At 43.5% G+C, this 23,955-nt stretch overlaps 3 protein-coding genes across 3 annotated transcripts; all 3 read left to right on the plus strand.

The window, feature by feature from the left end:
* Positions 1 to 3,703: 3,703 nt before the first annotated feature.
* Positions 3,704 to 6,697, plus strand: LOC134201724 (uncharacterized). Its single transcript, XM_062676971.1, has one exon. It carries the CDS (start codon positions 3,704 to 3,706, stop codon positions 6,695 to 6,697), a length of 2,994 nt encoding a protein of 997 aa, XP_062532955.1.
* A 2,370-nt stretch (positions 6,698 to 9,067) lies between these two features.
* On the plus strand, positions 9,068 to 16,352 carry LOC134201725 (uncharacterized). Its single transcript, XM_062676972.1, has 3 exons — positions 9,068 to 9,123; positions 9,733 to 10,062; positions 16,151 to 16,352. The coding sequence occupies exons 1-3, from the start codon at positions 9,068 to 9,070 to the stop codon at positions 16,350 to 16,352; spliced, it is 588 nt and encodes a 195-aa protein (XP_062532956.1).
* Positions 16,353 to 18,110: 1,758 nt separating this feature from the next.
* On the plus strand, positions 18,111 to 19,088 carry LOC134201726 (uncharacterized protein K02A2.6-like). Its single transcript, XM_062676973.1, has one exon. It carries the CDS (start codon positions 18,111 to 18,113, stop codon positions 19,086 to 19,088), a length of 978 nt encoding a protein of 325 aa, XP_062532957.1.
* Positions 19,089 to 23,955: the final 4,867 nt, after the last annotated feature.

The raw sequence follows: 23,955 nt of genomic DNA on the forward strand, positions 1-23,955 counted from the left end.
ATGACGACAGGTCGGTGGTCTGAGTCGAATTCTGACATTGCCTCGATGGAGCGCAAGCGCAGAGTTACGTTCCTCAGCAGTGCCAGATCTATTGTGCTCGGACAACGCGCGGCGTTGTACGGATAGCACGTGGGGGTCGGGGGGTTGAATATCTCGAATGTGAGGTCGTCTATGAACGCGTCGAGACGCCTACCGTTCACATTCGTACGATGGCAGTTCCACCTAGTGTGGTGGCAATTTAGATCGCCTGCCAGAATGACCGCGTCCCCCATACCGAGCAGTGTCTCGAGGTCACTGCTCAGGAGGGGTTTGTCAGGGGGGAGATAGACGGATGCGATGACGATCGGCTGGTGTCCCGTCAGCGCGATGCGGCACACTGACGCCTCGATATGTAAGAGCGAGGGAGTATCGAGAGGGACGCAGTGCAGGGCCCTCCTATAGTAAATGACAGTCCCGCCCTTGGGGGCGAAGAGTCTGTCATTCCTAACCATGACGTAATTCGCGACTTTGGAGTCGCGACGCGAGGGCTTTAGGAAGGTCTCCTGCACCAGAAGGATGTCGATGAGATTTTCGCGTAGAAACTCATAAACCTGGTCGCGCTGACGCGCGAGTCCGTTAGCATTGTAGAATGCTAACTTCAAAGAATGGGGTATTAGTCTCGCGTTGTACGCCATCGATTACCGGTAATTTAAACCAGCGTGCGCTGGACGGACTCAATGACGTCCATGTGATCGAACGTCGCGTATATCCTGTCTTCGGCCGTGACCGCCCTGCGCATGGCGTCGGCGAACGAGCTGTTATATCCCTAACCTGTATAGACTAATGCTTACCAAACACCTTACTCATCATAAGCTCTCTCACAGTGATTTCATGAGAACATACCAGGCTCAGTTCGGGTCAGATATTCATTGAAGTGAGACGTTTACCAATTTTCCTCACTATTTCTAAATTCTTTTATTATAATTAATTATTCATTAAAAATATTGTGTAGTGTCGAATAAATCCTTTTTTAAAAAGAGTTCGGCCTTCTCACTACTAACATTTGGTGGCAGCTTAAGGGATTTTAAGTAAAGAAAATCCGGGAAACGCCTTCGTGTGTGAACAGTGTACAAAAGTTGTAAATTCAAAAACTAATTTCGGCTGTATTCGCCGTTGTGAGTTCTGCATCTCTCATTTGTGAAAAGTGAAAATAACATGTTCGTGAACATCTTATACATGTAAGTTAATTCATGTGCACATTCCATCGGTGGTGTATATTCAAATAAATCACAAAACCAAAAGTGAAATAAACTTTCAACTAAATAAACTTTAATCCACAAACACCTCACGCTATCGCTACAATTGTCCAGTTCCGAGAACTCTTATCTCGCTCAGCGCATCCGCTCACCTGTATTTGGTATCGAATAAATTCAAGATAAATTATTACGATGACTACAAAGGAAGAGACTAGGCAGAGAGGTCAAAAATCAGAGAGTGAAGAGAAAATCGATTTGAACATTCTATTAAAGTTTATTAAAAACTTCGATGGTAACAGAGAAAATTTAAGTGCATTTCTCACAAATTGTCAAAACGCCTATAATCTAGCTAATCCACAACAAAAACCTATTTTATTTAAGTATATTTTAAGTCAGTTAGAGGGTAAAGCAGAATCAGTATGTGCCATACGCGAATTCGAATCGTGGGAACAATTATCGGAATTTTTACGTGCACAGTTTGGCGATAAAAAACATTACGCTGCATTACTCTCTGACCTACAAAGTTGTAAACAAAATCATAATGAACCGGTCAACCAATACGCCTTACGTGTAGAGTCATGTTTAGCAAGACTTTTAACAGAAATAAATATCTCCTTACCGTCACGTAATAAAGGCGAACTGGCAGGCCGTGTCGCTGCAATGCAAGACCTCGCTTTATATACATTTATCACTGGGTTAGACCCTAAATTGTCTATTGGTGTTCGTTGCCGCGATCCTGACACATTGAACGAAGCAATAAACCTCGCTGTCTCAGAAGAGAAAATTCTACAAACAACTGTTAAAAAGTTTCCCTCGTTTTCATCTGGATTTTCATTCAGAAACCCGCCAATTTTGAGTCGTAACCCTCAACAAACCCAGTTCCAATTTCGGCCTAAAATTAATACCGCACAATCTAATAACTTAACTCCGGGTACTAGTGGAAGACTTTTCTGTCGTTATTGCAAAAAAGATGGCCATATCCTAGAGAATTGTCGTAGAAGAGAATACAATAATAAACGATTCCAAAACCAACCACAGAATTATCAAGAATGGCCTCAAACCAATCAAAATCGCATAAATTTTACCGACAACGTATATATCCATGGTAACTCAAGTGAACCTCAAATAGTTGAATCACGTGATGAGGTTGACCAATCAAACGCTTTAAACTAAGCCCTGACCTGCGTAGGTGTCGTCCGGGTCAAAAGTCCTATAAAACCGACACCCAAATATTTTACAACTCTTTAAACAGTTATAAGAACAAGGTACTTCTAAATGAGCACGTTGTACGACAGGGTAACCAGCCCCGAACTGGAAATTGTGCCAATCCCATTTCAAAAAGCATTACACGCCAGGGTAACCAGTCCCAAACAGGAAATGCTCAAACTCACAGTCTCCCTCTTCTTAAAAGTATGACCAATGGACAGGGTAACCAGCCCCAAGCTCACGGTCTTCCTCTTAATAATAAAACCAAGCCGCAGGGTTATCAGCCCCACAAAGAAGGTCCTAGATGTAAACAAAAAAACGAACCCGTAAAAGAAATAAGTATATATGAAATTGTCACCCGAAAACGATTCCTACCTTACGTTAAAATACATACATCAGTAAACCGAAAACCCCTTACCTTCTTGGTAGATTCTGGAGCGTCAATATGTGTTCTAAGTAAAAAACAAATTAATGACTTTACACAATTACAAAATAGTTCTATTAGAGTCAAGGGTATAGATACCCAGAAAGAAACCTTAAAGAGTATAGGATGCTTAAACGTACTTTTAACGTTTAACGAGAAATTGGAAATAGCACACACCTTCCACATATTTGACAACATAGATTTACCCTACGACGGCATCATAGGTAACGACTTATTTATGCAACACAAGTGCCGCATTAATTACCAATTAAATTCCCTTGAAATAAACAATCATAACATAAAATTATCCTTCGACGAACCGTCGTATACACTCGAACCTCGGACAGAGACGGTGATAGAGTGTTCAGTGAAAAACCCCGAATTACAAGAAGGGATTATACTCGATCAACATATATCTAAGTCCCTTCTTGTATCAAACTGTGTTGCTCGAGTAAAAAACAACAACAGAATTAACATAACAATACTAAATATGTCAGATGAAAAAATTAATTTAAAGGCCAACTTAATGCTTACCCTATTACCGATCAACCTTACCGAAATTGAAAGGATACCAGACTACCCGCCTTCCAATAGCCTCCAAAGATCCCAACAGCTATCCAAACTCTTACGGACATCCCACTTAAACGCAGAAGAACTGTATCACCTGAATGAAGTTTGCCAGCAATATTCTGATATTTTCTACCTACCTGGTGACCATTTGAGCTATACAGATGTAACACAACATGAAATAAAAACAAATACCTCCCAACCAATAAATGTCAAGTCATACCGTTTTCCTGAAATACACAAAGAAGAAGTTAAGAATCAGATAGATAAAATGCTGGAACAACAAATTATCACACCATCGAAATCCCCATGGTCATCCCCTATTTGGGTGGTACCCAAGAAAGAAGATTCCACAGGGAAAAAACGATGGAGAATCGTAATCGACTACCGAAAGTTAAACGATATCACTATTGGAGAAAATTACCCTATTCCTCAAATTAACGAAATTTTGGACCAATTAGGCCAAAGCAAATACTTTACAACTCTAGACCTTGCTTCCGGTTTTCATCAGATTCAGATGTCTCCAATTGATGCACCAAAAACTGCCTTTAGCGTACCGCAAGGGCATTTTCAATTTAATAGGATGCCCTTTGGGTTAAAGAATGCACCCGCCACTTTTCAAAGAACTATGAATACTGTATTGTCTGGACTACAAGGGATACACTGTTTTGTGTATCTTGATGATATTGTAATCTATTCATATGATCTTCCGTCTCACATTGAAAAGTTAAACCTAGTTTTTAATAAACTTCGAAATTTCCGTTTAAAACTCCAGCCCGATAAGTGTGAATTTTTAAGGAAGGAAGTCGCATATTTGGGTCATGTTATCAGTGGCGAAGGAGTTAAACCTAACCCAGAGAAAATTAAAGCTGTAACGCAATTTCCTGTGCCAACGTGTGCAAAAGATATAAAATCATTCCTAGGCTTAGCGTCATATTACCGAAGGTTCATACCTGAGTTTTCAAAGCATGCAAAATCATTGACAAACCTCTTAAAGAAAGATGTCCCATTTATTTGGACTAACACACAACAACTGTCATTCGAATTATTAAAAGAAAAATTAGTAACAGCACCAGTTCTCATATACCCTGACTTCACAAAACCATTTGTTCTAACGTGTGATGCGTCGAACTACGCTATCTCAGCTATTCTCTCGCAAGGCGCAGTTGGTAAGGATCAACCTATAGCCTTTGCCTCCAGAACACTCAATAAAGCCGAATGCAATTATAGTGTTACCGAAAAGGAGTGCCTAGCTATTGTTTACGGAACTAAAACATTCCGACCCTACCTTTTTGGACGACAGTTCACCATAATTACCGACCACAAACCTTTAAATTGGCTTTTCAACTGTAAAGATCCCGGATCACGATTGGTCCGTTGGCGCTTGAAGCTGGAAGAATATAATTACGAAATCCAGTACAGAAAAGGCAAAACTAACACCAATGCAGACGCGCTCTCTCGATACCCATTAAATCCATTGCAAAGACAAGTAGACGATAATCATTCAGAAAATGGGCTACCTGACGATCATCCAGAATCGGCTCTTAGAAGCAATACTTCTGATCCCGCAAGAACTGAAGAAGAAGTTCCCCCTCAGTGCTCATCACAACCTGATATTGGAAACTATGACCTACCTGACCTGCAACTACCAGACGACTTTATTTTACCAGAAGACTTAGACCTCCCTGATGATTTTGATATTCCTAGTCCACCATCCTCCGAATCCTGTAATGATGACGATACTTACTCCAAATGCTTGAAATCTATAAATAATAAAACAATGGCATTTGACACCAGTATCAGAGAACATAACGAAAACATTCTAAAAACAAATTCGAAGCACATCGTAATACCTACCTCTATTGACCTAGATGAGTCAAATCGGTACATATCTGAAATAATTGGCAACATCCCTGATTCTAAAGAATTCTTAGCATTAGAAAGAACTTTATATTCATTCATAACAATTGATAAGAACGATGTTAAATATTACTTCCTATTTATCAAAGTTTATCATTATGACAATACAACTTATGACGACGTTTTCAAAAGCCTTAAAAACCTAAAGTCACAATTCTTAATATCAAAAATAAACGAATTCAGTATTACTGATTTTAGTAATCCTTTCGACTGTCACGCCTTCTTTAAAATATATAATATCATATCATATCTGTTTCATAATACAAATATTAGTGTACACATTTACAAGAACACCATAATGTACCCCTCTATGAGCGATATTACCAAAATTCTAAGGGAAAATCATGACATCCCTATTTCTGGCCACTTGGGTTCCAATAGGATGTTAAAGAGAATTCAAGAAAGGTACTATTGGCGGAATATGCGAACTGATGTTGAGAATTATGTCCGTAGCTGCGTATACTGCCAAGCTAATAAAGCACTGCGTCAGACGAACCGCGCTCCAATGCAAATAACTTCCACGTCTACCCAGCCGTTTGAGCGTGTCGCTTTAGACATAGTAGGCCCACTTCCTGAAGCTGGTAATATTAAATTGAAGTTCATCCTAACACTACAGGATGACCTCACAAAATACTCAGCTGCTTATCCAATATCTCAGGCCACAGCAGAAGAAACATCTGAATGTCTAATCCATTTCATCAGTCAGTTTGGTATTCCTAAAACTATTTTAACCGACCAGGGTACCAATTTTACAGCTGAACTGTTTAAACAAACTTGCAGCTTCCTAAAGATTAAACAGCTGTGGTCAACCCCTTACCATCCACAAACTCAAGGAGCACTAGAAAGGAGTCACTCGACTCTAAAAGAGTACTTAAAGTCATTTGTCGATGAAAATCAGGGCAATTGGCCTCGCTATGTGTACACGGCTATGCTTACTTATAATACTACCGTTCATTCTACTACCAACTTCACACCATATGAACTAGTCTTCGGTCACAAAGCCATTATACCATCTTCCATTTACGACTCTTCTTTGGAATCCACATATAACAGTTACGTTAGAGTCTTACAACAACGCTTACGCCTCTCTAGAGAAAAAGCTATAGAGAATATACTGAAGTCCAAAACTACATCTAAAACATATTATGATAAACACACAAAGATAATGAAGTATAAAGCAGGTGATATGGTATACGTCAAAAATCATTTACGGCTCCGCAAAGCTTTATCACCCATCTGGAAGGGACCCTATAAAGTCATTCGAATCAATGGCAATAACACACTTACCATACTGATGAACAGAAGACATGTAAAATACCATTATGACGAGATTAAACATGCTTAAAACGTAATTCTTAAGATATTATATACTATCGTTCCAGAATCATCGCGACCAGTTTCTCCGTTGCAACAACTGATGTCGTAGAACCTATTAAAGAAAGTGCAGGAATTCATTTTGACCCTTTGGGAATATTACGAGTCTCTAATAATTACCTTCACGTCCTAGTACCCATAGATATTGGGTATATCAAACCCCATATACAAAACATAAGGACTGCTTTAGGTGGTGCTAGAACTCTTTGTCAGCAACATGACCTGAACGTTTCCAAATGTCACAATTTTCTGCAACCCTTAACCTCCCGTCTCGAGGGTATCTTAAGGGATTATGACTCAATATCACACCTGATACCCGAGCGAAATAAGAGATCAGCATGGTTTCCTGGCTTTGGTACATTGTTTAAGCATTTGATTGGCACCATGGATGAAAACGACTCGTTTCGGTATAATGCTGCAATCCAACATTTAGAAAGTAACGATAAAAAATTGTCATCCCTAATTAAGGATAATATTTTAATGACAAACACAGCCTTGAGAAATTATAACGATACACTAAAATTGATTAGTATTAATGAAGCTCGAATGGGTAACGCAATCGAAAACCTTTCAACTGTATTAAATAATATAAGTAATTTACCAAAGGAATTGTATGTAGAGTCTAAAATGAATGAAATTTATAACGAATTGTCTTCTAGTTTACTAACATTATCATTTAAGTTAGACGACATTGTTAACGCGATTATGTTTACTAAAAGCCATTCTATACACCCCTCCATACTAACCCCAAAACAACTCTATGATGAATTAACACATAGCATTAAGGATTTAAATAAGGATAATGAATTGCCTATTAGTTTAAGTTTAGATAATATCCACTCGTTGAGCGATGTGAGCCAACTTTCATGTTATTTTATTAATAATAAAATAGTTTTTGTTATTAAAATTCCCCTAGTATATAAGTCAGAATACTTAGTCTATAAGTCTGTACCTGTTCCTATACCACACGATGTGGAACATCCAAATTCATACGCTATGATCATTCCTCGTTGTAATCATATAGCTGTAAGTAGAGATAAGTTGACATATGTATGTCTAACCGATTTAAGTACGTGTTCTGAAATTACAAATTCAATCTATATATGTAATAATGTGGACACATATTCTGTCCAAGATGCACCCATTTGCGAAACTGAACTATTATGTAAAATTGTTAATACGCTACCTCAACAGTGTGACACGAGAATAATTCATGGGCATATTGACACATGGCAAGAATTAGTGGGTAATAAGTGGTTATTTGTTAAATCAGTACCTACCAAACTTACCCTTGAGTGTGATTCTCAAGTATCAGAATATAAATTGTTAGGGACCGGTATTTTTAACCTAAAACCAGATTGTAAAGCATATTGTAGAAATAAGGAATTCACCCCTAAGTTTAGTTATAGTATATTAACTACTCCTGTAATTTCCGACTTTAATCTTATAGATAATTCTTGTTGTGACAAATATAAATTTAAACTAACCGAACCTAAATTAGAACCTTTAAAACTGTATGATTTGAATTTAGATAAACTTACAACTGTCTCCAATGCTCAGGTATTGTCAGATATAGATAAAATAATTACGGAACCAGATCCTCTTATAGAGTACAGATCACACTACCCCATTCTTTTATATTGTTTAGTTATTATAAGTTTGATTTTCATGTTTTATAAGATTATTAGGAAATTTGGTAAATGTCCAATATCAAAAAATACTTTTCACCCAAATGAGATCTCGAATGAAGTCCAAGAACAGGAAGAAATACCAATTCCTAGACTTCGAATCTCATCCTGAAACTCATTTAAAATTATAAGTTTCATCTTGTCGGGGGGGTTGTTATATCCCTAACCTGTATAGACTAATGCTTACCAAACACCTTACTCATCATAAGCTCTCTCACAGTGATTTCATGAGAACATACCAGGCTCAGTTCGGGTCAGATATTCATTGAAGTGAGACGTTTACCAATTTTCCTCACTATTTCTAAATTCTTTTATTATAATTAATTATTCATTAAAAATATTGTGTAGTGTCGAATAAATCCTTTTTTAAAAAGAGTTCGGCCTTCTCACTACTAACAGAGCGCATGCGGTCGATGTTAATCGCGGCGATGTAGTCGCGTATGATCGAGAAGTCGTTTGCGTGCGCGGGGCCGGGGCGAGGCGCGGGACCGGGCGCGGGCGCGGGGGCGGGGCGCGGCGCGAGCAGGGGCTGGGGTGCCGGTGGTTTTCCTGCCAACGTGAGCGGCAGCGGTTTTGCCCACGCGGAGACGGTGGGCACCGGTGCCGGCACGAAGGCAGGTTTCGGCGCGCGGGGCGCCGAAGTCTTTGGGCCGATGGTTTTCGGTGGCGCGTTGGCCAGACTCTTCCGCGGGGCCTTGGGGCATCCGCGGTAGTTGGCCGTGTGGCCCTGCTTTTGGCAGAACACACAGCTCGGCGGTTCGGTCGCTGTCTCCTTGACCCGCGAGCAGTCGGCTGTCGCGTGGTCGCCGAGGCACTTAACGCAACGCGGACGCACGTGGCAATTGCGTGCGGAATGGCCGTAAAGTTGGCAGCGGTGGCACTACCCGGGAGTGCCTTTTTTGTATGGGGCCTCGACGGTGACCCCGGATAAGCCGCAAACGGTGCGGAGGCTTGAGGCAATTCGTTTGCGTTCGGCGGTTGGTTCTACCACGACGAGAACCATATTGTACGGGAACCTATCCCGACCGCTGTGCATACGGTGCACACTTATGATCGGGTATGCCTGCCCAATTAGGTCTTCCTTAATTAGCTCGACGTCGAGCTCCTTTGGTACTACGCGGAGCTCGCGGTCCTCCTGGAGTGCATAGGTGTGGTAACCTATGCTCTCCTTTCGGAGGTATGAGGTGAGGGCCCTATGGTCGCCCGGCGTTGCGACCTTAATCTGGATCCCGTGCGCGAGATTACGCGCTTGGGAGTAATTTATTTTATTGGCCGCAAGGGCCTGGGATGCCCGGTTCCACGCGGATTTTTCCCGTAGGATTACGGGCGGGGGCGCGGCGATTTTACGGACGGGCGCGGGTTTAGGCGACGGAGTTGCGCGGCGGGGGGAGTCTGGTGAGACCACGACCTTGGGTCGCGACTCGGTCGCGGCCTTGGGCTGCTTCGGCGCCGTGGACGGTTCCACGGCGCGGGCGCGTTTTTTGCCGCGCGCGACGACGGTAGTGAACCCATCCGAGGGTCCGGGTTCCGGGCCTGCGGCCGACTCAAACTCCATCTCCGACTCGGTGTCGGAGCCGGAGCCTGATGCCGCGCAAGACGCGATCGACGCGGGCGCGGGGGTGGGGGGGGACAGCGGCGAGTCGGGGATGTTCGCGGCGGCGGTGAACGGTGCGAGGGACTGTGATGCTAATTTGGCTTTGTGAGCCCTAAATTGAGTCATAATGTCCGGGCAAAACTCCCGGACGAAAAGGACGAACATGGCGGGGTCGTCGTCCGCCATGGTGGTTGTGCCCAGGGGGACGTCCCCGGGACTTAAAGCAACTCGCCGAAAGGCGAGTCCCCTGAGTGGGAGTTTAAACCCCCTGCGCTGTACTTGCCAGCAGTGATTTGCAGGGGGGGGATGCCTATGCCGTGAAAACGGCAGTCAGCTGGGATTCGGGTGGAGAGTTTGGGAAGGTGGGGCCCCACTGGGCTGTGAGAATGCCACAACAAGCGGTGATCGCAGTGGGGTTTAGTCTCTAAAGAGACTGTTTTGCACGCCGAATAACTAAATAAATTTAATATATGTATAAGCTCGAGGGTAGACATTATCTTGCTGAACACCAAGTAAAACGAAGTCACTTTTTGATTCCTGATTTAATCAACAATATGTTATCTTAACAATTCACTTTAACACTTGTCCAACTTTAACCAGTACGTACAACAGTCACTGAATCACACAACGTAACACGGATATAGTAAGTGCACCAGGCAAACGCAGTCCAACGAATGTTCATTGCGAGGCACATACCGCCTTTTTATACTGGCCGGCACAGCTGGCTTATTTATGAGTCACTTCTGTTGCACCTGTTGTTTATGAGTCGAATGACACGGCCGGCGCACCTGGCTTGTGTGAGTCACTCCTATTGCACGTGCTAAACAGAAATATCATAAACGCCGTCACGGCCATACTGACGTGCGCTCGTCCTCGTGCGCGCATTCTTATGGTATGTCTGTGAACAACAAACGTGTTCGTTCATCCTGACATTAACGGATGCAACTTAAAACGTGGTCTATGATATTAACAATCTAGTACGGTTAGGTCCGCATAATTCTTCAGAAAATCCTATACTGGCTATAAATACTGACTGCTTACATACCTGGGCCAGTTCATTTAAAACTCTTCAGGTATGTAAGTATGTCCCTTTTAACTTAAATCGGAATTGTTATCCCTTCAGTTTTTCGAACTGGACCGGATAATGCTAGACCGGATCGCAATCCCTGTAGCTAATTGTTGTGGCTAGTCCGGATGAAAATCCCTATAGCCAAGCCATTGGACCGGACAGACCCTTCAATGACTTCACACTTTTTTTTTTTTCTTTTTTTTTTTTTTTTTCTTTGCTAGTCCGGATCAACATCCCTTTAGACAAGTCGTTGGACCGGATACACCCTTCAACGACCTAAATTTTTTTTTTTCTCTTTTTTTTTTTTTTTGCTAGTCCGGATTAACATCCCTTTAGCCAAGTCATTGGACCGGATACACCCTTCAATGACTTACAATTCTTTTCTTTTTTTTTTTTCATTTTTTTTTTCTCTCTCTTTTTTTTTCACTATGCGTGTACGGTAGCATTTGTTGAAACATTTCTTAAACTAGAACATTTATACGGACTTTCTTCAGAAATAGTGCGAGACCGACCATCGTTTTCTACATTTCCAACACCTGCACCCGAGGTGCCTGACCTAACAGACATTGTATCACTACCCACAGACATAGTATCGCTATTTGCGGATAAAAATGTCGCTTCTATTGTCAGTGATAGAGTCGTCATCATTAAGATCAGCTTACTTAACCCATCTGTGTACGCCGTCACGTCATCGTCACTATAATTTTCAGAAATTTCTAGTAGGCCTGACGGGCCTCGAGGTACTTCGCGTAAGTTTTCATGGGGAAATTTGTACACTAGAACCATTTACATGTCTCAACTTATACCTATCGTTTTCCAAAACTGCAGTAATGTTTTTTTTTTTTTTTTAATGATTGAAAGATTACTGGTGGCCCGGAGCCCTTTCCAGCTTCACCAGGACGGGTGGGCGAGCAAAGGCTCAGCCAAGAGGGGTGGGATTTGCTAACAACTGCCCGAGCGCCTCCGAAGGAGACCTAACAACTCAAGAGCAATTGCTTCGCGAATGAATCTACTACCGGATCGGAATCGCGACCCACTGAGAAGATCCGGCGAGAAACTCAGTGGGCTGATGCATGGGTTAGGTTGCACGTCGACCTCTTTGTAGAGTTCGACAAGTACGGTTACCGGGGTTCCTCAGCCTGCTCCTAGTGTTAGAGCTGAAGGTATCTAATGCAAGAGTTATTGGATCTGATGGATCCGTAAGGACGTGTCTAGGGTGACGACGGTGACTTGCTCCTGCGTGATCCGGATTCGGGGTGCAGTAATGTTGAAGGGACCTTTATATTTTCGGTCTAATTTACGAAAACAAAATCCCCAGCGGAAAAGAGTTTGACTTTAGCTTTGCCTCGACTAAACCAAGCTTCTCTTTGTGCCCTTTTTTTATGTTTTCGCAGGCCTTTGACCGTGCTAAATAAATAACTAATCTAGAGGGATTATCATTCTTGAAACTTTCGATATTTCAAGTGAACTACCCTGAAGGGCAAACATCTATTCTATTAGAGTAAAGCCTGTTACTCGACAACGTGTACTATTAAGGGAGAGTTGAATATCCCCTTACTGCTGTTGCCATGATTGGTCCGAGTTACTTTCAGATCAAAGAGTGACTTGTTCATGAAACCGCTTACCACTGAATAAGTTACTATGGCTTTGTTCTATAAGACTACATTCTGACCCTGAATAGAACATAAAGGGAAAGCCAAAACCACTTATCTGTAACACACTGAAGCTCTGGAACACACGTTGACGTCTCTGGTTGGACCTGCCACAGCACCTGGAGCAGTGACGTTTTTCTTCTTGTAGCGCATGAAACACCCAGAAGCTACATGGCTCGCATCACCGCACACGTAACAGCTGACTTGCAGGCGAGAGCCGGGCGTCCACGGATGAGGAGGTTGTTCAGGTTTTGCTGGAATATCGAAAAAAATTTGAGAGCAGTATCTGTCGCAACACCCTTCGGCACGATGCCCAGGTTTTCCGCAGAAATGGCAGCTTCCACGGAAAAAAACTTCGAGAGCGTTTTGGTTCTTTATCAGGATCTTCGTTTTTTCTTTTGAGGGTAAAGCCACGTAATGTGCGAAATAGATGATTTTTGGTGGTAATAACGACAGAGTTCAATTCCCGACGGATTCTTTCATCACACTGCGACAGTATTGATATAGCAAATCCGGTGGCTATTTGTTCTGGCACATTAGCGTCGAGAATCTTCTTTATAAGTTGCCATAGCCGGATACCGGCTTCAGCTGGTCCCTCATTGCTTTCCATTTCAAATTTAATAACCAGGTCGAAGTGGTCTTCCATCATCATAGGTTTAGAGAATTTTGTCAGCATCTCTTTAATAGTAGGCCAGGATATCTTACCAGGCTGTATTTTTGTGAGGCAAGTAGCAGCTCGAGCCTTAAGCGAATGTGTGAGAGTCAAAATTAAATCTACACCATCCAATTTCTTCTGTTCGATAATCATTTCGCTCAGCGTACACCAATTTACAACATCAGCCTCCGGTTCATCCGGGTCAAAATTGACCAATGTGGTTGGTGAGCTCTGGCTAGGTCGATAAACTGACATACTTTCAGTGATTCTTTGTAACATGGCTTCCATCCCAGATGAAAATAATGACATTTGTTCAAACATCATATTGTTGGCCGAATTATTTCATGACTGCAGTGGAGGTGAGTCCGACACTTCTGATATAAGCTCGAGGGTAGACATTATCTTGCTGAACACCAAGTAAAACGAAGTCACTTTTTGATTCCTGATTTAATCAACAATATGTTATCTTAACAATTCACTTTAACACTTGTCCAACTTTAACCAGTACGTACTACAGTCACTGAATCACACAACGTAACACGGATATAGTAAGTGCACCAGGCAAACGCAGTCCAACGAATGTTCATTGCGTTTTTTTTTTTTTTTTTTCCTACCTATGCTGATAGCCTTGAGAGGCTATTTCAGCTTCGCCCTAACGTTAGTAGGTGAGCTCGCGGGGCTCAACCGGAGAGTTGCTAACACTGACCCTAGCAAGAGCAGTGCTTCGCAGAATCTACCACCGGATCGGAAACGCGACCCACTGAGAAGATCCGGCGAGAAACTCAGTGGGCTGTGTCTATGGGTTAGTTCGCTCGTCGAGCCCTTCGTCGCAAGCGACGGGTTCGACGAGGACGGTGACCGGTGCTTGTGGTGCCTAAAAGCACCGTTAATGAATCAGGAGGATCCGTAATGACGTGCTTTGGGCGACGTCGACGGTTTACCATTCGGTCTACTGGGTCGGGTATGTAATTTCCAGCAGCTACGATGAGAGGGTTCTCATGTCGTGCCGCCTTCTCAAAATGGCGTAGCGATGCCGACTGTAGATATTTACTAAATGAGTCGAGCTCCAGGTCATCGTGGAGATCCACGTTCCTAAGGAACCAAGGCGCTCCGATGGCTATCCTGCAGAATCGTGATTGAATAACCTGAAGGGATTTCAAGTGGGTACGGGCTGCGTGAGCGAACACTACGCTTGCATACGTCATGACGGGGCGTATACAAGTTTTGTAGAGAGTTACCTTATTGCGGAGGGACAGTTTGCTTCGACTACAAAGCATTGGATAGAGTCGTCCTAGAATAAACGCGGCGCGGTCGCGTACCGTTTTTATATGGGGACGGAATGTCATCCCTCTGTCGAGGGTGACGCCTAGATATTTGACCTTCGAGACCCACGGTATGGGCTGGCCAAAGAGAGTGATGGGACTAACGGCGGAGGTGTTTGCGCGCCTACTACGGAGTGGGATGCTCGAAGTGATGTTCGGAGGGCGACCCCTTTTGAAGAGCACCGCTGCGCTTTTCGTGGGGTTGATGTCTATTCACCACTTCCGGAACCACTGTCCCATGGTGGCTACTGCGATCTGGAGTCGCCGATGAAGCAGCGACATCTTCTTACACGAGTAGTAGATAGCCGTGTCATCGGCCAAGAGCGCTAGATGGGTCTCCGGAGACCGGGGTATATCATTGATATACAAACTAAATAATAACGGGGAGAGCGCGGAGCCTTGCGGGACTCCGGCGGTCAGTTGACGGGGACGAGAACGAGTTCCCTCTACTCGACATCGAAACGAACGGTTCGACAAGAAGTCTCGTATGATGAGCACGAGTCTGTCTGGCACTCCCATGTTGTACAGTTTGTAAATTAAACCGTTGTGCCAGACTTTGTCGAACGCCTTCGCGATGTCGAAAAAGAGGGCGCCGGTCGGGATTTGTTTACGCCTATTTAGTCCTATCAGAATGTGCTCCGTGAGGCGGTGCACTTGTTGTACGCACGAGTGTTTAGAGCGGAATCCGAACTGTTCGTCTATGAGAATTTTGTTCGCGGTAACAAAATCCCAGAGGCGTTTCCTAAGGAGCCGTTCGTAAATTTTTCCTATCGTCGGGAGGAGACTAATCGGACGGTAACTAGATGTTTCGTTTGTCGGTTTGCCCGGCTTATGTATACCGATAACGTCCGCTTCTTTCCACACCGCGGGAAAGATGCAGTGCGTCATAGCGGCATTTAAAATTGTAGCCAACATTGCTATCAGTTGGACTGGCAAGAGTTTAAGCGCGCGGTTGTGGATGCCGTCGGAGCCAGGTGCCTTCCTAGGTTGGAGGTTGTGGATCGCGTCTCTAACTTCGTCAGTGGTAATGGGGGGTAACGCGTCCGAGGGCGGCAGGGAAGCTCTGCGCTCGACCTCCCTGTCGACTAACTCGGTGTGTTCGGGGGCCGCGTGTTGAGTGCTGGTGGTGCACTGCTCTTGCAGTGCATCGGCCAGCAGCTCAGCCTTGTCATCGTCATCGAATGCCGGTGGTTGGCCTGAAGGGCGTATGAGGGGAGGCATAGTAGCGGTAGTTGTTCATTGCGAGGCACGTACCGCCTTTTTATACTGGCCGGCGCAGCTGGCTTATTTATGAGTCACTTCTGTTGCACCTGTTGTTTATGAGTCGAATGACACGGCCGGCGCACCTGGCTTGTGTGAGTCACTCCTATTGCACGTGCTAAACAGAAATATCGTTAACGCCGTCATATGAAATGGATGAGTGATAATGAGTTGGCGTTACGAGTGCACAACAACAAGCTCGAACTGTTTTTGAGATTCAAGGTCGCGACGCCAGCGACAGCGCGTCGAGAATGCACAACAATGTCGCGATCAATGCGACAACGACAATGTCGGGCAACTCACAACTCACGTTCGCGACGGCAGCGACAATTTTTCACAAAAACGCGTCCGGACCAAATGGTGTTGCAATCGGAACTGTTTTTTGAATTTTAATCAATAAATGACACAATGCTAAATACGAGCAAGCTACTTTTATAATCGTTCATGTTGTTTTGCAATAAAAGTAACTATATCAAAATAAGGCATTGGATGTGTTATGTTTGTAAGTAAGTATTCACTTCAGTGTGTCAATAAACGGTGAACGCAACGTACGTGTCTATTATTTACTAGTGGCGACGAGGAAAAAAAAATCAATTTGTGGCTTGTTTGTTTCTTGTTTGGACTAATTAAAATTATATGAACATAATGTCGGTGGGACAGTTGAAAGAATTCGCGGTAAACAGTGGAAACTGGTCCTCATATGTTGAGAGATTGGAAATGTACTTTTTGGTGAATAAAGTGACTGACGATTTAAAATTACCCACATTAATTTCCATTATGGGTGAGGAAGCGTACGATTTATTATCGACATTAGCCAGCCCTTCGAAGCCGTCACAATTAACATATGCTAATGCTGTGGCGATGTTGGCAGCTCACCTGCAACCGAAGCCCTCAATCTTGGCGGAAAGGTACAAGTTTCGACAGCGTCGGCAGCTGAATGAGTCAATAGCTGACTACGTCACAGAATTAAACAAATTATCAAAAAATTGTGAGTTCGGCTCGTCGCTGGATGAAAATCTGCGTGATCAAATGGTTTGTGGATTAAAGAGCGAAATCATACGGCAAAGGTTATTTTGCCGAGGAGAAATTAGAATATAAGCGTGCAGTTACGTTAGCTTTGTCATTAGAAGCTGCGGAGAGGGATGCGATTGCAGTGGAACGTACGCCAATTGAGGAAGTTAACAAAATTAACTTCAATGAATGTTCAAGATGTGGAGACAGGAGACACCGAGCAAACGATTGCATATACAAAGAGAGGCTATAACTATATACTTAATCTATTTCCTCGAATCCATATCTAACTGGTGGCTTGCGTATTCTTACAGGACGTTCACGTTTGGGTGTCACATTTTCATTGATACTCTTACCACCAGTACTACATGCTCTCTTGTCTATCGGCACAGCGGGTCTCATAGGGCTGCCACGAATAGGCGATACAGCATCCTGTGCCGGTGTGCTATTTTTTGGTGGTGAACTGGCAACGCTGGGCTATCAAACTATCAGCATATGACTTTGAAATCGAGTACGTTAGGACAGATAAAAATGTAGCCGATGCACTTTCACGGTTAATCGAGTCTCAAAAAAATGACGTAGCTTCCGAGGAAACAGACTTACCCGAGCAAACCTACTTACACTTCTCAACAGAAGCTCTGTTAATAGATTATAATGTTCTTAAAAAACAAACTAGTAGTGATCCAATCTTAAGTCGCGTGTTAAGTTATATAAGGGACGGATGGCCCTTAGACATAGAAATTAATGAATTAAAACCATATTATAATAGGAAAAACGAACTTTATATTGAATTAGGATGTATAATGTGGGGTCATCGTGTGGTTATACCCTCTTCATGCAGAAACAAAATAATAACGGAGCTTCATGATCCGCATATGGGCATAGTAAAAACAAAATCGCTAGCACGTAGTTACGTTTGGTGGCCGGGAATCGACGAAGCGCTCGAGACGGAATGTCGCGCTTGCACCGTGTGTGCTGCCGTCGCAGACGCACCTTCTACACACGCGCCCCGCTCGTGGCCCTGGCCCTCACGCCCCTGGTCCAGGTTACACTTAGACTTCTTAGGCCCCATAGGTGGAGTCACTTATCTAGTTGTAGTGGATTCATGCTCCAAATGGATAGAGGCAATTAAAATGCAGAGGACAACGGCACAAGCGGTTATATCGGTACTGCGGGACTTGTGGTCAAAATTCGGCCTGCCAAAGCAAACGGTCAGTGACAATGGACCGCCTTTCTCGAGCTCTGATTTTCAGAAGTTTCTGATTCATAATGGCATAAAACATATTTATTCAGCTCCCTATCATCCCGCCTCTAATGGGGCCGCTGAAAACGCAGTTAAAATTTGTAAACGTGCGATTAAAAAGGCATTAAAACAGAATTTAAACGTAGATACAGCTCTGTGTAGATTTTTATTAGCCTATAGAAATACAGAACATGCAACTACCGGCGATAGTCCAGCCAATATATTACAGGGTCGAAGTCTCCGTATGAGATTAGATAATTTAAAACCAGAAAGGCAATCCCGAGTTATCGCGCAACAAGAGCGGAGCGAGCAAAACGCAGGGGGTGTGCAGCGACAACTCGAGCCGGGCACTAAGGTGTGGTATCGGGATTATCGAGGTCTGGATAAATGGGTACCTGGGACGATCCTCAAGCAATTAGGTAGTCGTGATTACTGTGTACGATCTAGTTTTGGAACCGAGAATCATAGGCACGTCGATCAGCTAAAATTAAGGGTTACAAAAAATATAGATAAAGTTGATACCTTTGCGTCGATTCGTAAAAATATAAGTCCCGAACTGATCGTGCAAAATTTAGACTTAAGAACACAATCACGTAAGTCGCTATCATTTCCCATGACAAGTGGCGAGGAACCAGTGGCGGTGGTCAACGATTCGGGGAAGAGTAGTTCACCACCAAAAAATAGCACACCGGCACAGGATGCTGTATCGCCTATTCGTGGCAGCCCTATGAGACCCGCTGTGCCGATAGACAAGAGAGCATGTAGTACTGGTGGTAAGAGTATCAATGAAAATGTGACACCCAAACGTGAACGTCCTGTAAGAATACGCAAGCCACCAGTTAGATATGGATTCGAGGAAATAGATTAAGTATATATATAAATATATATATATAATATATATATGTCGGGGGCGGGGCCAGGGATGGCTGAGCGGTAGTTTCGTCATCACTCGTATTCGATTGAACTCAGTTTAGTAAATAAAACTTTTCAATAATAGTTAGTGAAACTCAACACACACAACTTTCACAATGACAGGATAAACCGACAGTTTCGTTGCACATACCGACAGACCGACTGACTGACTGACTGAGACGGACGGAATCACTGTCTGACACGAATGCCACGACTCTGTCCACGTACCACCATTTTATAACTGTGGCGTTACGGAGTCTACCCTTCATTTTGTGATATTTATCAAAACAACATTTCATCATTTAAAATAATAATCAAAACCACCGTCTTAATATTACTAAAAGTCGTCAACCACGACACGGCCATTCTGTCACTTTGACGTTTGTGTATCGTTGATATTCCGAACTATTGACCCGGATGCGACATATATATATCTATAAATAGATTAAGTATATATTGTGCTTATAATGTGTAGTAAATAAGGGTGGAGGTGTTATGTTTGTAAGTAAGTATTCACTTCAGTGTGTCAATAAACGGTGAACGCAACGTACGTGTCTATTATTTACTAGGATGTTTAAAATACTTTTATATAAAACAGATCTAACTCCCAATAACAACAAATCGTTCCAAAAATTCAAGGTGGTAATTTATCAAAAATAAGCTCAACTCATATATAGTCATACATGTCGCATCCGGGTCAATAGTTCGGAATATCAACGATACACAAACGTCAAAGTGACAGAATGGCCGTGTCGTGGTTGACGACTTTTAGTAATATTAAGACGGTGGTTTTTATTATTATTTTAAATGATGAAATGTTGTTTTGATAAATATCACAAAATGAAGGGTAGACTCCGTAACGCCACAGTTATAAAATGGCGGTACGTGGACAGAGTCGTGGCATTCGTGTCAGACAGTGATTCCGTCCGTCTCAGCAGCGAGTCTCTGACAGTCAGTCAGTCAGTCAGTCGGTCTGTCGGTATGTGCAACGAAACTGTCGGTTTATCCTGTCATTGTGAAAGTTGTGTGTGTTGAGTTTCAATAATTATTATTGAAAAGTTTTATTGACTAAACTGAGTTCAATCGAATACGAGCGATGACGAAACTACCGCTTAGCCATCCCCGCCGCTGCCGCCGACACCAGAAGTGGGATCAGGACTCTACTCTCACTGGCGTGACGTGTTTGAACATGTTCGAAGTACAGCAAAAAAAAAAAAAAACATGATGCAGATCAGAATACTAGTAGTGATACGCCACAAGAGCGTGAATACAGCATACGTAAGTCGTGTAATAACGTCTCTGTTACCTCGATGGAAGATCTGAGCCACGAAGAAATCGTCACATCTTACGTTCTGGCTCATGTTGCCCAGTTTGACTGTCGACTTCATCACATGGCATTTACTAGCGGAAATACAACACGTAACAAGCTATTGCAAGAAATTAAGGCAAGTGCAAGTCTCAAGTGAAAGTTCGATCGTAATAATGGATCTGTCATGATGAGTGGGTAGTTCCGACAAGAATTATTTTAAGCCGCTGACTTCTGCTACAATTACATGCCACTAGTGCAGTAAACTAAGACATGAGACGGTGAATTGTCGCTGAAACTTTAGAATCTGCTGGATTTAATACCAATAACACTACACGTTCGATGACTGCCTCGGGCTCCAGCAAGCAAGCAAACAAGAAAACAAGCAAGTTTCCGTGGGGAAGAAAAATTGACACATCTGAAGTCGTCGTGACCTGTAAGATAAGACGTCCGGTGCGTTCGTGTCTGGCGATGCGGCGGTGTTCGGGTCCCGCTGGCGGATGCAAGTTTTTCTGGTGAAGTGCGTGCTTGTGCGTGCTTGACAAGTGTTTGCGGTTGGCTTCCGCAGTGTGGGAGTAACATCGTGTAGGAGAGGTGGAACCCGTAAAATTTTAGTTTGCGTGGTGGCTGGTAAGATTTGTTGCGGTAAGAAGTTTGCATGGTGGTAAAATGTCTTGTGAGTCTGCACAGGTAGCCGGAGGTGAGACTTCCGCGGTCGCGGCCCACCCAGTCCGCGAGAACCGGGCAGATCGCCTCAACGGTACGGAGGCCGGCCGACGGGTCCGCCAAACGACGAGACCACGCCTTTAGCACGGACTGCCGAGATTGGAGCCCCCGCGCTCCGGCTACACTTGCGCTAGGGCGCGCCGCCTCGTAGGAGACTGTGAGGTATCCTTGAATAACTCTAACTGCGATCGCGCGCTGCCGGCGTCGCAGCGCGGCGACGTTCTCGTGGGTAAGGACGTGGCACCAGACGGGTGCTCCGTATAGTGCCATCGACCGCACGGGTACCATCACCCTGCCTATTTCTGCCGTGAAGCAGTGGTGTATTTCGGTTTGAAGGGTGGGGCAGCGGTTGTAACTATACTGAGACCTTAGAACTTCTATCTCAAGGTATGTGGTGCGTTTACGTTGTGGATGTCTATGGGTTCCAGTAACCACTTAACACCAGGTGGGCTGTGAGCTCGTCCACACATTAAAACGAAGAGCGTAATCAAACGAAATTAGATCCGAAGTTTAAAGGGCCGTTTAAAGTAGTTGAAGTATTGGATGGTGACCGTTACACATTGAAAGCTTTAAGTTCAAAACGTACTTACAAATACCCACATGATAGGCTAAGAAAAATGCCAGCATGACACATACCAGTCGAGGTTGATGTAAATGATGATGATGAAGAGCAAGCTTAAATTGTGGTGAAAACTCGAGTAAGGATAGTCTATCGGCCGTATTGTGTTCGACCGTACCAGTAGCTATTACGTAGTCGTAGCCCGGTAGAAATCGGTGTCTCTTGAGGCAACTCAAGTAGTCCGTGGGTGCGCGGTGCGCGTTTGGCTCTGGCGGAGGTCGGGGTCTGTAAAGACCATCGTGTGTAGTCAGCGGGTGATGCACACGGGCGATCCACGCTGTGGATGCGCATCATGAGGGCAATTGCGATTGCTGGTCGGCTGGAGAGCCGTGGCGTTAGATATTTTTACTCGGAAGTTTTCTTTGATCTGAGTTCCTGTAAGCTATGCCTGATTTGTACAGAGTAAATTTGAGGTTTGATGAACGACTGTGGTACGTGCTCTGGCTGCTGAATAGTGAACTTTGTATACCCTATTGTTTTATTTGGTTAAAATGGTATTAAAACAGTTAAGTCTTAAAGTGTAGTCAGGAGTGATCGAGCGGAACAAGTGTTCTCGTGGATGTTTTTGATTGTAGGTTAACCATCACACGAGGACGTGTACAGTCAGGAAGACCGTGTCGCAATCAACACGTGATTGCTGCAGCCAATACGAGATATGGGACGCAAGCGCCGTCTGTCGGCGCTCGATGGGTCAACTATTCACCGGCCGAGCGGAGCGACATGCCGGTAGCTGCGTAATATCGGGCAATTTTGGTAAATAAGAACAATCTGGCGAGTCGTATTATTTTTATTTGGATTCTGGTGCCGAATGCTCTCTTGTCAAGAAATCTATTAGTAGTAGCTTCATAATTCAGCAATTTTATACGATGGTTCTCATAAAAGGTTTCTGTTGTTTTGACCCAAAACTGTACGGAACAAATCCTATGCGATGGTTTATTGCTTACCTATTGTATGTCATGTACTACCCGATAGTTGTTTTAATCGGTTCAGTGAGATTGAGCATTCAGCGAAATAAGCACTTAAATCTAGTGTGTCCTTATTCGAAGCCCAGACTTGCGCTATTGCTGACCAAGCTCGCATGAGCTCATGGAATTGTTCTTTACAAGAAGTGCTAGGAGCATATCTTTTTTTTAATTGTTCTATCCAACGTATAAAAAGGGTGAGCCCTCTTGAGCTTTTAATAATTCGCGTGCCATACCCCCAAAGCTTTTTACCGATATGTGATACTTGCTGCAAGTACTCTAGAACAATGACTGTTGATATGTGAGTCACAGGGATGACTATCATTGAACACTTGTAGTCACAGGGATGACTATCATTGAACACTTGTAGTCACAGGGATGACTATCATTGAACACTTGTAGTCACAGGGATGACTATTATTGAGCACTTGTAGTCACAGGGATGACTATCATTGAACACTTGTAGTCACAGGGATGACTATCATTGAACACTTGTAGTCACAGGGATGACTATCATTGAACACTTGTAGTCACAGGGATAACTATCATTGAACACTTGTAGTCACAGGGATAACTATCATTGAACACTTGTAGTCACGGGGATGACTATCATTGAACACTTGTAGTCACAGGGATGACTATCATTGAACACTTGTAGTCACAGGGATGACTTAGTTACTGTGTACATGAATTGTACGGGAAGAACTTGCAGCAGTAGTAAATCACTTATTTTCGTTTGTGTAATCTTTCAATGTCGTTATAGAATTTGTGATGACACAAGACTTTTATTTTAGTAGAGTGGTCAGATATGGCCGAGCGTGAATGATACTGTGCGGTATTGGCTTTTGTTTCAGATTAACACACGAGGACGTGTGTAACACAGGATGGCCGTGTCGCATCCGGGTCAATAGTTCGGAATATCAACGATACACAAACGTCAAAGTGACAGAATGGCCGTGTCGTGGTTGACGACTTTTAGTAATATTAAGACGATGGTTTTTATTATTATTTTAAATGATGAAATGTTGTTTTGATAAATATCACAAAATGAAGGGTAGACTCCGTAACGCCACAGTTATAAAATGGCGGTACGTGGACAGAGTCGTGGCATTCGTGTCAGACAGTGATTCCGTCCGTCTCAGCAGCGAGTCTCTGACAGTCAGTCAGTCAGTCAGTCGGTCTGTCGGTATGTGCAACGAAACTGTCGGTT

The sequence above is a fragment of the Bombyx mori genome, chromosome W (assembly GCF_030269925.1).
Source record: "Bombyx mori chromosome W, ASM3026992v2".
Taxonomy (NCBI): domain Eukaryota; kingdom Metazoa; phylum Arthropoda; class Insecta; order Lepidoptera; family Bombycidae; genus Bombyx; species Bombyx mori.

Coding starts and splice junctions, on each gene's coding strand:
- LOC134201724 (XM_062676971.1), top strand. CDS start 3,704: ATGCTGGAACAACAAATTATCACACCATCGAAATCCCCATGGTCATCC.
- LOC134201725 (XM_062676972.1), top strand. CDS start 9,068: ATGGTTTTCGGTGGCGCGTTGGCCAGACTCTTCCGCGGGGCCTTGGGG. Junction 9,124..9,732: donor GGGGCCTTGGGGCATCCGCG/GTAGTTGGCCGT, acceptor TTTTTCCCGTAG/GATTACGGGCGGGGGCGCGG. Junction 10,063..16,150: donor GACAGCGGCGAGTCGGGGAT/GTTCGCGGCGGC, acceptor TGGCGTTACGAG/TGCACAACAACAAGCTCGAA.
- LOC134201726 (XM_062676973.1), top strand. CDS start 18,111: ATGCAGAGGACAACGGCACAAGCGGTTATATCGGTACTGCGGGACTTG.